The 15,555-nt window shown below is 39.3% G+C and overlaps 1 protein-coding gene across 2 annotated transcripts in view; it reads right to left on the bottom strand.

Moving 5' to 3' along the window:
- USP38 (ubiquitin specific peptidase 38) overlaps window positions 1–15,555 on the bottom strand; it is a gene marked incomplete at both ends in the record, with an annotated part of 36,190 nt that overhangs the window by 15,825 nt on the left and 4,810 nt on the right. Inside the window, 3 exons of one of the 2 annotated variants that reach the window (XM_080697373.1) lie at window positions 1,761–1,919; window positions 7,069–7,170; window positions 10,154–10,283. In XM_080697373.1, coding sequence (XP_080553499.1) covers window positions 1,761–1,919; window positions 7,069–7,170; window positions 10,154–10,283 — 391 coding nt within the window. The remainder of the gene's footprint in view (window positions 1–1,760; window positions 1,920–7,068; window positions 7,171–10,153; window positions 10,284–15,555) is intronic. The other variant, XM_080697374.1, reaches the window with a different exon arrangement.

Genomic DNA, 15,555 nt, shown 5'->3' with positions numbered 1-15,555 from the left:
TGAGGAATTAAAGTAGCATACAATTAAATAAGCCAAACAAATAATCTGCTCTCAAATTTTGTGACAAAAATTAGAAATGACTCCTTTTCAAGCCGGGCGCCATGGCGCACACTTGTAATCCCAGTACTTGGGAGGCTGAGGCAGGTGGATTGCAGGTTTGCAGCCAGCCTCAGCTACTTAGTGAGGCCCTCCTACAACTTAGTGAGATCTGTTAAAAAAAAAAAGAAAGTCTCCGTAACATTCAGTACTAATTTTTAATCGATTAAACCTTAGACATAAAAGTTTAAAGCAATTAGAGGATGAAAAACGGGAGCCCTTTAGCACAATGACCTCTGACTTTGAAAATAAAACCCAACCTCATGATTTATCATCTAGAAAATTATTATGCCATATAGATTCATATTACCCACTTAATGAAGTATATGATAATGAGGTAACATTTTAAGTGCAAATGGTTTTAAGCATGAGCAGAGCACTGGATAGTGGGGAAAGTTTGGTAAAATCACTTATACTTAAATGATTGGCTTTTATAGATTGCTTTTCTCATCTGGTACTTAGATCTTTAAAATAAGCATTTTTCTGAGGCTAACCTACCTCTTTTTGAACACATTGTAACAGAGAGTGCTTCCCTTGCGCTAACAGCAGGCCCTTTGCTCCTTTTGAGTCTACGTAAGTTATCAGAATTTTCAACAGAAAAAACCCTGGTGACTGCAGAATGGCGGCCGGGAGACACAGCAGCAACACAGAGAACCACTGCTGTCAAGTCCACAACAAAGCAATCCTGTACATCCTCGCCTTCTGAAGTGCCCCAGGGCCACGCCTCTGTTACACTCAACAGACTGGTATTCTAGATTCAACCAAATTAGCTTGATGTAGCTAACTATATAGTAAAAGGAACATGTTTTACATCCATTTCAGACACACAAGTAAAGGCAATAAGACCTTTATATTGTATTTCAAATCTCAAAAGAAACATTGCAAACAGAACTGGTCTCTCATAACGTCTGATTGAGTGGGGCTGGTTCAAGCTCTCCGTTTGATTTCTTTGCTAGATCCTGATTATGTGGTAAAGTTTAGAGAGGAGAAAGTGTGGGTGCCTAACCCATTCTTAAACACAAACAGAATCCCTGCTCTTTAGAGCCCCTGTCTATACAAAGTTGAAAATTGTAACAGCAAATAGTTCAAGTAAGTTTTCTATAAAATAGAGACTCTCCTGATTATCACATAATAAAAACAATAAAAATCAAATATATTATCTGTGTTTCCGTGATTCTGAGATGTATTTCACCTACTTAACACTTTTGAAAATATGGTGCACACCTGATGTAGTATCTTACCTGCGATCCTCCTGTCTCAGTCTCCCAAGTACTGGGATTACAAGTATGAGCCACCATGCCTGACTGTGGTGTATCTTTTAAATTAAACTTCCCTCAAGGCTCTTATAATGTTTAAGATATTCCTTATAATTGATGGCACTACTTGTGCTCCATTAAGATGTATGACTACAATGCACCAATTAAAAAAAAAAAAAAAAGACTGATGGCACTACAGAACTGAAGAAATATGGTTATCACTCAGAGTGGTGATACTGAATAGACTATTCCTCTAAACATGAATGCAACCTGACTAACTACATTTCAAACCAACAAATATTACAATAAAACAGTAAACCGAGTATTTGGTTACAGGAATGTTTTACCACATTCATCTATTCCATCATGGTCGGCAACCCCACAAATAGCATACAACCATCATCATACCTTTACTGCCTCCAGAATAGGTTCGTAGAGATCTGGAAATCCTGAATAATGATACATCATACAGTGTGTCAGTTCTGTTAACTGGACTAAGAAGGCTGTACTGGAAGGCAGGCCATCGCTTTTGAAAGAATTAACCAAATTAACTATATGAGGAACAACCTGAAGAAGAAAGAAAAAAACCCTTAAAATTCATATAAATTGGCAGCGCATTCTCTAGCCTACAAATAGAATAAAAATGAAACGTGATCAGCAAATTCTTTTCTGCATGTCCAGTCAGAGCCTTTTCTAAGAGTTAAAAGCCCTATTTTTGTATTTTATTTTGAAACAGGTTTTCACTAAGTTGCAGAGGGCCTCACTAAGTAGCTGAGGCTGGCGGCACACCTGAGATACTCCTGTCTCAGCCTCCCAAGTACTGGAATTACAAGCGTGCGCCACCATACTCAGCTACCTCTTCCTAATTCTTTTCCTCCACCTAAAACAACGACTGAGGTACAAAATAGGAATCTTAGTCATTGGTGGCATCCTACTTTTACTTACTTACTTATTTTTGTGGTGCGGGGGGTTGAATTCAGGGCCATTCTACCTTTGAGCTATACCTCAGCCATATCTTATTTTTATTTTTTTGGTGGTACTGGGTTTCCTAGAAACCCTTCTACCTCCGGCCTACACTCCCAGACCTATTTTATATTTTTTTTATTTGTAAACAGGGTCTCTTAAGCCAATGCAGCTGGCTTCAAACCAGCGCAATCCTCCTGTCTCTGCGTCCCAAGCGTGGGGATTATAAGCGTGCGCCACCACACCCGGCTTTATTTTTTATTTTTAAACATGGTCTTATTTGATTTTTAAACATGGTCTCATTAAGTTGCAGAGGGCCTCACTAAGTAGCTGAAGCTGGCTGCGAACTTGTGATCCTCCTGTTTCAGCCTCCCAAGTACTTGATTACAAGCATGTACCATCATACCCAGCTTCATTGCAGCCATAAGAAAGAAAAAGAAAATGAAAAAGAAAAAGAGCCAGGCTGACGGTGCATTTTTGTAATCCCAGTACTTGAGAGGCTGAGACAGGAGGACCGCAGGTTCACAGATAGCCTCAGCAACTTAGTGAGACACTTTTAAAATAAAGAATAAAAAATAGGGCTGGAGGTGTAGCTTGAAGGTAGAATGCCCCTCAGTCCAATCCTCAGTGTTGCCCAAAACACAAAAACAAAACAAAACAAAACCCCTTTAGTTTAAAAAATGTTAGAGCTTTTATATTGACCAAATTATTCAATGGAAACAAATAAAAAAAAAAAAAAAACCTCGTATTAGCTAAAGAGCTCCCTCTAGTGTGAATTTGAAAAATTTTCACCTGAATTGTACATACTGTGCACAATAAAGGCTACTTTGAGTAAAGTCTACTTTAAGAAAGTTTATGATGCCAGCCATGGTGGTGCATGCTTGTAATCCCATTACTTGTGAGGCTGAGACAGGAGGACCGCAGGTTTGCAGCCAGCTTCAGCTACTTAGAGAGGCCCTCTGCAACCTAGGAAGACCCTGTTTCAAAAATAAATAAAAAATAAGACTGGGGTTGTAGAATGCTGAAGAGGTAGAATGCTCTTGGTACTAGTACTGCAAAAAAAAAAAAGTCACTGAAATAACATATATATATATATTTGCCAGTCTAGGGATGGAACCCAGAGGTATGTGACCTCCGAGCTACAGCCCCTGCCCTGTTTTTTATTCTTTATTTTGAAACCGGGTCTCACTGAGTTGCAGAGGGCCTCACTAAGTAGCTGAGGCTGTCTGCGAACCGCGATCCTCAGGTCTCAGCCTCCCAAATGCTGGGATTACAAGCATGCACCACCGCGTCCGGCTTAACATGTATATATTTTTAAAAAGACATATTTACACATATTTAAAATTGTAGCTCAGATAACAGGATTACTTTTCTTTTAGATATGCATAGGGAAAATGTCTTATGTTGGATTGGCTATCCAATAAACCCTGCTCTCTAGCCCCCAAAAGAGATGGCTTTAAAATTAAAAAAAACCCAGAAACTTCTATTTTTAAGGAACTGGGGTTAAAGGGAAATTTAAAATGTGCATTGCTCAAAAACATGTGGAAAGTTAATATTGATAATCACCACAAAAATGTTTTTGTTATAAAATTAGTATAAAAAGTCAACAAATATAGACACAATCATATATTTAAGAAGTTACTACCAAAATGAAACATGCACTATCTTACAGAAATAGCTCATTCTATTAGCAAGGTGCTATTCTTTTTCCAACTAGCTATTAATTATAATCTGATACTATGTATTTATACTTATTATAAAAGGCAGCTTATTCTATTTGTAAAAAAGTGTTTTGGTAGTTAATGCATGATAAAAGTGAAGTTAGAGCTCCATCGTCAGGTCATCAAACAGTAATAACAAGATACAATGACATCTCAAACAGTTATCCTCCCTAAAAATCATATTCTTAAATTAACAGTGCTACTTGTGTTTTGCTGTCTGGGTTTATTTTTGTGCTCGAGGTCTTAAATCACATTTTAGCTTTTATACTATTTTCTTTAATCTTACCTCCATCAAGGGTACTGATGTGGCATTAAACTAGCAGCTCCTAACGATTTCACTCTCTTGCTATCATCTCTATAGCTCTCAGCAAATCTGAATAATTCTGTCCCATAAAGCCACATCTATCAGATACTTTCTTGCTAAAATAGTTAGAAATCCAAATTTTTTCAAAGGTAAAAAGAGAAAAAGGAAAGAAATTTTAAGATGATTATTAAGTTCATAATTTTCAAATCTTCCAAAGTATTTCTAGTATATAAACCTGGTTTGTCCAATCAGGTTTTATGGCTGTCTATTATATCCTAAATGGTCAATATTATCACTGACATGGAAATAGGCCTTATTCCTTCACAGTATACTACCAAACAGGCTGTTGCCTTCTAAATGTTTGAAAGTTGATTTTTTGAAGGAGAAAAACAAATGTTTCTAGACATTACTGGAATACTAAACATTGCTGTAATACTAAACATTACTGTAAATGTTTCTAGACATTACTGTAAAAGTACTTTGAGAAAATGTGTGAACTTTAATTAGTAGCTCTGATATTTTTTCTGTTATGACTATCTTATTTTTCACTTGTAAAAAATATGAAAAACAACCTGTCCCATTAACACCACACATTATGACATCAATCTTGGTTTGGCCTAAAATATTCTAAACATATAATATGGTGAATAACGATGTTGCTAACACTTAGCCACCCCTACACTAGACTCCTTCATGGAGTTATCTGGAGTTATAGGTGATTTAACTATCACATTACTCACTACTAGATGTCTAATTATTCTTAGTTGAGTAGAGGAGGTCAAGCTATATACAATACTCAGGTAGTAATTTGGTCTTTGATTTTAGGCTTTACTATGCCAGATCATAATTTTATTTCAGATCTGTTCCTTAAATAGATAATTTAATACTTGTTTAATTCAATAACCAAACATTTAAAAAAAATTTGTTTTATCAACTACTTTACTAAAAAAAAAATACAAAAAGGAGGTATCTTCTATCATTTAAAAAATTGTGAGCAAACAAGTATAGCCTAAAAGATGAATCAGAGATTAAGGGCTATCCTCAGTGTGAACAATAAACATTAGAGTGACTATGTAAGAGAATCTCCTTCCTAGAAATTTGAAAAACAGCTTCTTTTTGAATGGACTATATACCATTGTGCCCCAAAACAGGGACAAACTAATGTTTTTTCCCTTGGAAAATCTTTGCTAGTACACCTGTTAAACTAGCTAGTTTAAATTTTGTTTGGTTAACAAACAGATAGAAGGCTACAGCTCCATAATCAAACTCACCAAAATTTGGCAATTAATTGTAGAAATCACTCATTCTAGGTGATGATGTAGAATGTAATTAACGTTTTAGTAAGCCTGACTTACTACAAAGCCTGTGGATTTGCTTCCAGTGGAAACGAACAGCCAACGTGAGCATAGAGCTCTCTGAGGCTAGTTATGTATCTAACTAAATATTAACTAGAGGCTAAGGGAATATAGAGCTCGGTGGTAGAGTGCTTGCTTAGCGTGTGCAAGGATTTGAATTTGATCTCCCAGTACTGTCAAAAACAGGAAACACACACACACACACACACACACACACACACACACACACACACACACACACACTAAAAAACAGTCACTTAAATTGGGCGTGGTGGCACCCGGTTGTAATCCCAGCATTTGGGAGGCTGAGACCAGAGGATCTCGGTTCATGGACAGCCTCAGCTACTTTGTGAGGCCCTTTACAACTCGGTGAGACCCTGTTTCAAAATAAAGAATAAAAAATAGGGATGGGGCCGGGCGTGGCGGCGCACGCTTGTAATCCCCGTGCTTGGGAGGCAGAGACAGGAGGATCGCGCAGGTTTGAAGCCAGCCGCACGCTGGCTTAGGAGACCCTGTTTCCAAATAAAAATGTAAAAATAGGTCTGAGAGTGTAGCCCGGAGGTAGAAGGGCTTCCAGGAACCCCAGTACCACAAAAAAAAAAAAAAAAAAAAAATAGCGCTGGGGTTTAGCTCGGAGGTAGAATGCCCGTGGGTTCCAACCCCAGTACCCCCCCCCCCAAAAAAAAAGTCACCTAAAAATCAACAGTAGGACTCAACGATTCCTCAGAAGTCTCTTTGAATTTTGTTACGGTGATCAGTATCCTTAGGATCTTTACATTCTAGTTACACTGATGATGAGTTAACAATCCTGTAAAACTGAGGAAGTGGTAACCACATGAAAACACTGCTTTTCTAGGCAGGTCATAGGCTCCCTTGCCTGCAATAACTGATAATTCAAAGAACACTGGCGACATAGCTAAAGTGGGTGTCATTCTGAATTTTTTATAGTCAAGATTTGTGGGATATGGGCTGAGAGAAAATGAAAAGATTTAATTCTGGGACTTCAAAGAAAAGACTGATGTTTTCATAGTTTTGAAATTCCAAAGCAGTCTACTGGTTTTCAACATTTTACTCTTTCTGTACTGCTCATATGTACAACAGACATCTATCAGGGGTATTTCCCAGGTAGAACAATAATTTTCAATTGTTAGCAGTTGCAAGTGGTACAATTTGGGCAAGACATAAAACATCCTGGAATATTTTCCTTGGACAGAAATCCCACAACATCAGTTTTCTAAGAGATGACAAAGCTACATGAAAATAGATTTAACACTAACCCATAATCTTTTACTACAAACAAACGTGACTCAACAGTAAACTAATTTTTGGAAGCCAAGGCTTTTTCAATGCACAAAGCTTTTGGGGAAACTCACCAAATGGAATGCCTCTGGAGAATGCTGAAAACTTAGCAGCATGTGAGAAAGAACTGCAAGAGCACCGGGTCTCACCAGAGGAAACCAAAGTCGATTAAAAACCTTCAAAAGAAGACAAGACGCCCATCTCAAGAGTTTGTAGGCAAACCATTAATCTAACCAGCAGTTATGTCCGGGCTAAAAATTACTTATGTAACTATCCCCCGTCCTGAAAAGTTCTATCATAACATGTTGGGTTATTAAACTTTAGGGGAAAGAGGAAGTTAGGAAATAACATGACCACGATCAAGGGGAGCATAACAGTTTAACTAGGTCTTTAACTCCTGGACTAAAGGAAAATCTGCCAAACTATATTTATAAGGTGTCAGCTTCCTGGCCCCTGCTTATTCAGTTCATTAATAGTTACCAAGTGCCCACTATTGCCCAGTGTTGTTTCAGGCACTGGAAAAACAAAACAGTGGATGTAAAAATTAATCTCTCTCTAAAAGGGCTTATATGCTCTAGCGGACATAAGAGACAATAAAAGTAACATCAGGGATGAGTGCCATAAAAATACAAAAGCAGAGCATGACGAAAGGGAATGCCGAGTGGCACAGGGTCTGCCACTTTATAAAGGGTGGCCAAGAAAAGCACCTCTTATAAATGGTGATACCTGACTATAAAACTGAAGGGGTGAGTTACGGCTGGCAGAACCCGGGAGAAGAAATGTTAGTAGAGCAAAGAGCATGGCAAGACCCCGAGTCCTCCAACTTGTGTGCCACAGGCAGAGCAAGGAGGACGTGTGAGCCTGAGGCAAGCAGGACAGGACCGAGGTGGCAGCAGGGGCCACATTCTGCAGGCCCTCGTGGACACCTATAGGGACCAAAGGCAGGAGCCAGGACCCACAAGAGAGGGACTTTGCACCAGGGCCCTAGTGATGTAACTGTTACCAGGGGGAGGATCTGGCTACTTCAAAGGTGGAGCCAGTAGTTTAAGAGATAAAGACAGCTTCAAGGCTTTTGACCTGAGAAAGTGAAAGGGTAGAGTAGCCATTTATTAAGACGGGAAGAAGAGGGTTGAGAAGATTGTGGATAAAGTGAATTTAAGAGCTGAGTACAGACAAATACATGAATATGGAGTTCAATGAGAACAATAAACCGGGCATGGTGGCGCACGCTTGTAATCTCAGCATTTGGGAGGCTAAGACCAGAGGATCGCAGTTTGTGGATAGCTTCAGCTACTTAGTGAGGCCCTCTGCAACTCAGTGAGACCCAGTTTCAAAAAAAAGAATAAAATGGGGTTCCATCCCCAGACCCCCCCCCAAAAAAAGAACAATAAACTAGAAATCTAAATTAGTCATTAAGTTAAAGATCTTAGATAGAGTCATAGAATGCCTATGCTGTGAGTATGGACTGAGAAGAAAGCAAAACAAAGACTGAACTCTAAAAATTAGGAGTACAGGAGACTGATATGCTAGTGAAGTAGGACAAACCAAGAGTGTATTACATCCTGGAGATCAAATAAGGAAAATGTAGCCGGGCGTGGTGGCGCATGCTTGTAATCCCAGCATTCAGGAGGCTAAGACCTGGAGAATAGCAAGGGTGTGTGTGGGGGAATAGTGGTTCCAGGGCAGTCTCAGCTACTTAGTGAGGCCTTCTGCAACTCAGTGAGAACCAGTTTCAAATTAAAGAATAAAGCTGGGTGTGGTGGCATAAGCTTGTAATCCCCTTGCTTGGGAGGCGGAGACAGGAGGACAGCTCAGGTTCAGAATTGCACAGGTTCCTAGCCAGCCTCGCTGGCTTAGGAGACCCTGTTTCCAAATAAAAATATAAAAAATAGGTCTGGGAGTGTAGCCCAGAGGTAGAAGGGTTTCTAAGAACACCTAATAAATGAATAAATAAATAAATAAATAAATAAATAAAAAATAAAGAATAAAAAACAGGGCAGGGGTATAGCTCAGAGGTTGAATGCCCCTGGGTTACATCTTCAGACCTGCCAAAAAGAAATACAATACAATAAAGTGTTTTTTGTGCCAGTATTGGGAATGGCCTAGGAAGATTTGAGAAAGCTCTGATTATTAATATATTTCAAAAATAACTGTGTCAAAATGGCGGCAGACCTGGAGAGAGAAAGGCTTGGCTTTGGTCAGGAAGCAAACAGCTATTGAAACTTAGATTGACTTAGCTAAAAGTAATTAGCAAGTCAATAGGAGAGGAGAACTAGGCCTTTCTCTATCTAAAGATGGATCTTAGAAGAGAACTAGGCCTTTCTCTATCTAAAGACAGATCTACATGATAAGCCAGTTAAGATGGTAGGAGGGGTCAACCTTCATGAAAGTAGACACCTCGCCACACCGTATTGGGAGAGGTACCTTACAGGGTTAAGGGGATGTACCTTACAGGGACGTTCACTATGTCAGAGTCACACAAACAAGATGGAGGTCACGGGTATAAAAGTGTAATTCCTTTGGTGTTTCATTTCGAGTCACCCCCCCATGCCATTTTGGCATGGGATGGCATGGGGCTGTATTTCTACTTTCTGTATTTCTATCTTTTTAATAAACTTCTTTAAATCTTCAGCAACTGTCCAAGCTATGCATATTTATTCTTAGCTTAGGACAAGAACCTGCAGTAATTTTCTGTTTTTGTTTGTTTTTGGCTTTTGTTATGGGTTGGGGGAAAGTGTGTCCGGGACCCTAGCAGGGGTCCCTGGGGAACAGTTTCCAAACCATATTCTCCCAATCCGTAACATTTTTAAGAGGGAATGATCAATTGTGTCAAATGTTGTTGACAAAGGAGAGAGACCCAAGAAATAGCCATGGGTTTACCAACATTGGAAAGCACTGATGGCAAAAATAATTTTGGTAGGGTAATGGTAAAAGCTTGAATAGTTGGATTCAGTGGTAGATAATGGGAGGAACAGGTTTTCATATTAAATGCTTAAAAAGAGAAAATTATTTAGTCACCCATATTTAAATGGCATTTAAAAAAATTGCTATAGCCTATTCAAAACCCAAATTAGGAACATATTTAAAGGCACCAGCCCAAATATAAAAATATGGATTACAGGAGTCCATGCATCTAGTAGATTTTTAACTCCCACTTACCAGTTCTATTTTCAGCAAAGTAACATCTATCAAAATAGTAAACTTCTGAACAGCTGCTAGTCCCTTCAGGAGCGCAATTACCCATGTGTCCACATGCTGAGCCAAGGGCCAGGACAGCCAGTCAATCATTCTGAAAATGGGAGGAAATGAAGCTATCAGTATTGAAAATATTTTCAATATTCATTTAGTTAGGACAAGCAGTGTTACAGTAGATAACCACTCACCTGTGACTCATTATTTATTGTGCTTGCCAATTAAAAGCACTGAAAAAGATGTGGTAGTGAGTCAGGGCTGCTTGTCCTCAAGGATTTTCTAATTTTGTAAATTTTTTTTTTTTTTTTTTTTTTTTGGCGGGTCTGGAGATGGAACCCAGGGGCATTTGACCTCTGAGCTACACCCCCTGCCCTATTTTTTATTCTTTATTTTGAAACTGGGTCTCACTAAGTAGCTGAGGCTGTCCACGAACCGCGATCCTCCGGTCTCAGCCTCCCGATTACAATCGTGCGCCACCACGCCGGGCTTGTAAATGTTTCTTTCTATTAAGTACATTTCCACAAAATTTTGATTTCTCAGAAATGCAAAATTTAAAATTTATTCTATATAGTGCTATCAAGAATTTGTTAGGCAATCTTACTCTAAGAAAACCAGTTGAACTATTTATAGATAAACTAAGACATATGGGTATCAGCCAAGACTTCTCTTCCTGGTAAGGATAGTCTAATAGGAAATGCACTATTACAAGAGGCTATATTTTGAATTGTGAAACAGGTATCTTCATTTCTTTCAAAGTCTTACTATATAAAGACAACAGAAGAAAACTTCAAATACATAAAAGGGCACTGAACTGTAAACATGTGGATGGCCTAATTTTTCATTAAGGAGTACTTTTTTTCTTTGGTGGCACTGGGGTTCCTGGAAACCCTTCTACTTCCAGGCTATACTCCCAGACCTATTTTATACTTTTTATTTTGAAACAGGGTCTCTTAAGCCAGCAAGGCTGGCTTCAAATGCACGAACCTCCCGTCTCCGCCTCCCAAGCATGGGGATTACAAGCCTGCGCCACCATGCCCAGTGTAAGGAGTACCTTTTTCATCAACCCACTTCAGTGGTAAAAAGATAAAGTAAAACGGGGTTTTAAGGAGATTTTCCCTAAAGTTAGACATTTACCACAAAGATGACTGGTACAACTCTTTTGGAAAGCAACTGGGCCAAATGTTCATATAATTTTTTCCTAGTAATGTAGTTTTTAGAATTATAGACTAAGAGCCGGGACTGGTGTCACACATTTGTAATCCCAGTATTTGGAAGGCTGAGACAGGAGGATCGTAGGATTGTGCTCCGTCACAGCTATTTAGTGAAGCCCTCTACAGCTTAGTGAGATCCAGTTTCAAAAACAAAGAATAAAGTGGGCATGGTGGCACCCGCTTATAATCCTAGTGTTTGAGAGGCTGAGACAAGAGGATCCCGGTTTGGGGACAGCCTCAGCAACTTAGTGAGGCCCTTTGCAACTCAGTGAGACCCTGTTTCAAAATAAAGAAATAAAAAAAAAAAAAAAACAAACAGGGCTGGGAGTGTAGCTGGGATTCTATCTCCAGTACCACACAAAATAAAATAAAAAAATAAGCCGGGCGTGGTGGCACACACTTGTAATCCTGCTTGGGAGACAGAGACAGGAGGATCGCGCAGGTTCAGTCTGCCTCACTGGCTTAAGAGACCCTGTTTCCAAACAAAAAATATAAAATAGGTCTGGGAGTGTAGCCTGGAGGTAGAAGGGTTTCTAGGAACCCCAGTACCACCAAAAATAAATAAATAAAATAAATAAATAAAAAACAGGGCTATAGAGGTGTAGCTCGGAGGCAGAATACCTTGAGTTCAATCCTTAGTACCAAATTAAATAAAAAGTCGGGCGTGGTGGTGCACATTTGTAAACCCCACGCTTGCGCTTGAGAGGGGGGGATTACAAGGAGACAGGAGGATCACGCAGGTTCGAAGCCAGCCTCAGCTACTTAGTGAGGTTCTCAGTAATTTAAGTGAGACCCTGTTTCCAAATAAAATATAAAATGGGTCTGGAGTATAGCCCGGAGGTAGAAAGCCTCTGGGTTCCACCTTCAGTACCACCAAAAAAAAAAAAAAAAAAAAAAAGGAATTATGAATTATATAGTAAGAAAAAATGAGGAAACCACCTCCCGGTTTTTGAAGTCAGAGTGATAGGTTTAAATATCTTAGTTCACAGATGGGTGTGGTGACACACTCTGTAATCTCAATACTTGGGAGATTGATAGGAGGATCACAGGTTCAAGGCCAGGACATTCTGATTTAGGAAGACAAGTTTGCAAAATAAATAAAAAGGGCTGTGGGGTGTAGCTCAGTGGTAGAAGCTCCCAGGGTTCAAAGTTCAGTATCACAAACAAAACAAAACAAAATTCCAAATTTACAATTTATTAGCTGGAAGATTCAAAGTACTTTCTTATACTCTCTGAAAATCTTATACTCTTTCAATTTCCTCATCTCTAGAACATGCTTATTTTACAGGAATGTTGTAAAAATTAAAAGAATATATAAAACTGGAGATACTATGAATGTCTTTGATAAAATATTAATGCATGGGAATTAGCACTTTTATTGTACAAAATCCCCCAGCCCTGTTTAAATTGCTGAGGCTGTCCTCCAAACTGTGATCGTCGTTTCTCAGCCTCCCAAGTACTGGGATTAAAAGTATGTACCATCACATGCAGCTTTTTTATTTTCTATTTTGAAACAGGGTCTCACTAAGTTTTACTAAGTTGCTGAGGCTTGTCTTGAACCTGTGATCCTCATGTCTCAGCCTCCCAAGTACCAAGATTACATATGTAAGCCACCACACCCAGATTTTTTTATGTATTTTTATTATTTTTTTTGTGGTACTGGGAATGGAACCCAGGGACATTCTACCTCCGAGCTACACCCTCAGCCTATTTTTTATTCTTTGAAACAGAGTCTCACTCAGTTGCAAAGAGCCTCACTAAGTATCTGAGGCTGGCTGCGAACCTGGATCCTCCTCTCAGCCTCCCAAATGCTGGGAATACAAGTGTGCACCATGTCTGGCTGAGGTGCTGAACATTTAATAGTAAGATTTCGTTTCTGCCCTCAAATTGAAAAGTTAGGAAATTTGTCAATGGTCACACAGTTATCAGTGGTACTGTTTTTATTTTTTAATTTAAAATGTTCTTTTAAATTTTTTTTTTTTTCTTTTTTGGTGGTACTAGGTATTTAGCCCAGAGGTAGTCTACCTCTGAACTATATCCTCAGTACTATTTTTATTTTGAAACAGGTCTCCCTAGGTTGGTGAGTGCCTCACTACTTGTTGAGGCTTTCTTTGAGCCTGCAATTCTGTCTCAGTCTCCCAAATACTGGGATTATAGGCCTGTACCACCACGCCCAGCTAAAGAACAGTTTAACTGTGATTGTCTTTTATGTACTCCAGAGTCTTATCTCCTCCATCAGACTTCCAACTCAAGAGCAGTGATCTTGTTTTAATTTTACACATCTTTGGATTCCCAATACTTAGCACAGTGCCTACCACTAGAGCTCCTTTTCTGAAAAAGTGAAACCATTTCTTTATACAGCTAACACACCCCCCTTTAAAATGGTAACATTACAAGAGGCAACATTATGAAAGGCAACACAATAGATCTAATCATCATTTATGGAGCATGAAGCCAACTTTCACATGGCAGCTTCAGCCATGTGAAACAGGGTCAGCTGTTAGTCTCAGGCCTTAGTCTTATGCCTCAAAGTTTTAAAAATTGGGAAGTCTCTGCGAGATCAGGATAGGAGCCTGCCGAGGGTTTAGGCCGGTGCCAGGGTCAGTGAGGCCGGGATCGGAGCCTATCGTGAGGGTAGGCCGGTGCTGGGGCCTCTGAGGCTGGGAGAGGAGCCAGCTGAGGGGTTAGTTGAGCCGGATTAAAAATTTGCACACCACCACACCCGGCTCAACTAACTTCTTTTTATATGTGTGTGGTGCTGGAGATTGAACCCAGGGGCTTTCTACCTCTGACCTAAATCGCCAGACCTATTTTTTCTTAAATTCTTTATTTTGAAAGAGTCTCACTAAGTTGCAAAAGGCCTAAGTTGATAAGGCTGGCTGTGAACACACAATCCTCCAGTCTCAGGCTCCCAAGTATAGGGATTACAGAGGTGGGCCACCTCATCTGGCCAACAAACTTCTAATTTTTCTTTCATCTGTGAAATACTTAACTCTCAAGAGAATTATACACTCACTTTTACATGGCAGCTTGAGGGCTATATCCAGCCTCCAGTCTTCTCCCAATGTTTTACTAAGAAGACAATATAATTTGATATATTCATTTCAAAGAGAAAGATTTCAGTGCTGTTACAGTCATACTGATAAAGAAATGTAGCTGATAAACAAGAAATACGAATTTTATTAGGAAGAGATTGTGTGAAATAAGAATTTCTTTTTAATTTTTAATTATTTGTTTGATTATTGACACAAGGTCTCACTCTGTTGCCCAGGCTGATCTCAATCTCCTAGTCTCAAGTGATCCTCCTACCTCAGCCTCCCCAGTAGCTGGGACTACAGGGGTGTGTGTACCACTGCCCCTGGCTAAGAGTCTGTCTCTCTCTCTTTCTCTCTCTTTTTTTTGGGGGGGGTGGGGGATTGAATCCAGGGGCATTCTATCTCCGAGCTATACCCCCAGCTCAATTTCCTTCTTTCTTTTTGTGGTATGGGGGCATTCTACTGCTGAACTATATCCCTAACTCTATTTTCTTTTTTATTGTGAAACAAAGTCTCACTAAGCTACAGGGGCCTAAGTTGCTAAGTATGGCTGTGAACCTGTGATATTTATTTATTTATTTATTTATTTATTTATTTATTTATTTATTTTTGAAACAGGGGCTCACTAAGTTCTGTCTCAGCCTCCCAAATGCTGGGATTATAGGTGTGTGCCATCATGTCCAGCTTAAGTGTTCCTTAAAAGCAAATGAGAGCCAGGCATGGTGGTGCATGCTTATAGTCCTAGCATTTGGGAGGCTGAGACAGGAGGATCTATCTCAGTTTGAGGTTAGCCTTAGCTATTTAGTGAGGCCCTTTGTAACTCAGTGAAACCTTATTTCAAAATAAAGAATAAAAACCAGTGTTGGAGTGTTGCTTAGAGGTCGAACCTTCCTGGGTTCCATCCCTGGTAACTAACACACACACACACACACACACACACACACACACACACACACACACACACAAATTCAAGAAGAATCAACACAAATATATTAAGAATAAAAATACAGAATACCAAATAAGGCAAAAATGTCACTATAAATTAAAAAACAGAAGTGAAAAAAGACATAACAAGATCAGTATTTAAACAGAACTTTATCAAACATATTTTCACAGATCTCTG

The sequence above is a fragment of the Muscardinus avellanarius genome, assembly GCF_963383645.1.
Source record: "Muscardinus avellanarius genome assembly, chromosome: 6".
Taxonomy (NCBI): Eukaryota; Metazoa; Chordata; class Mammalia; order Rodentia; family Gliridae; genus Muscardinus; species Muscardinus avellanarius.
This window is presented reverse-complemented; position numbering and strand designations above follow the sequence as displayed.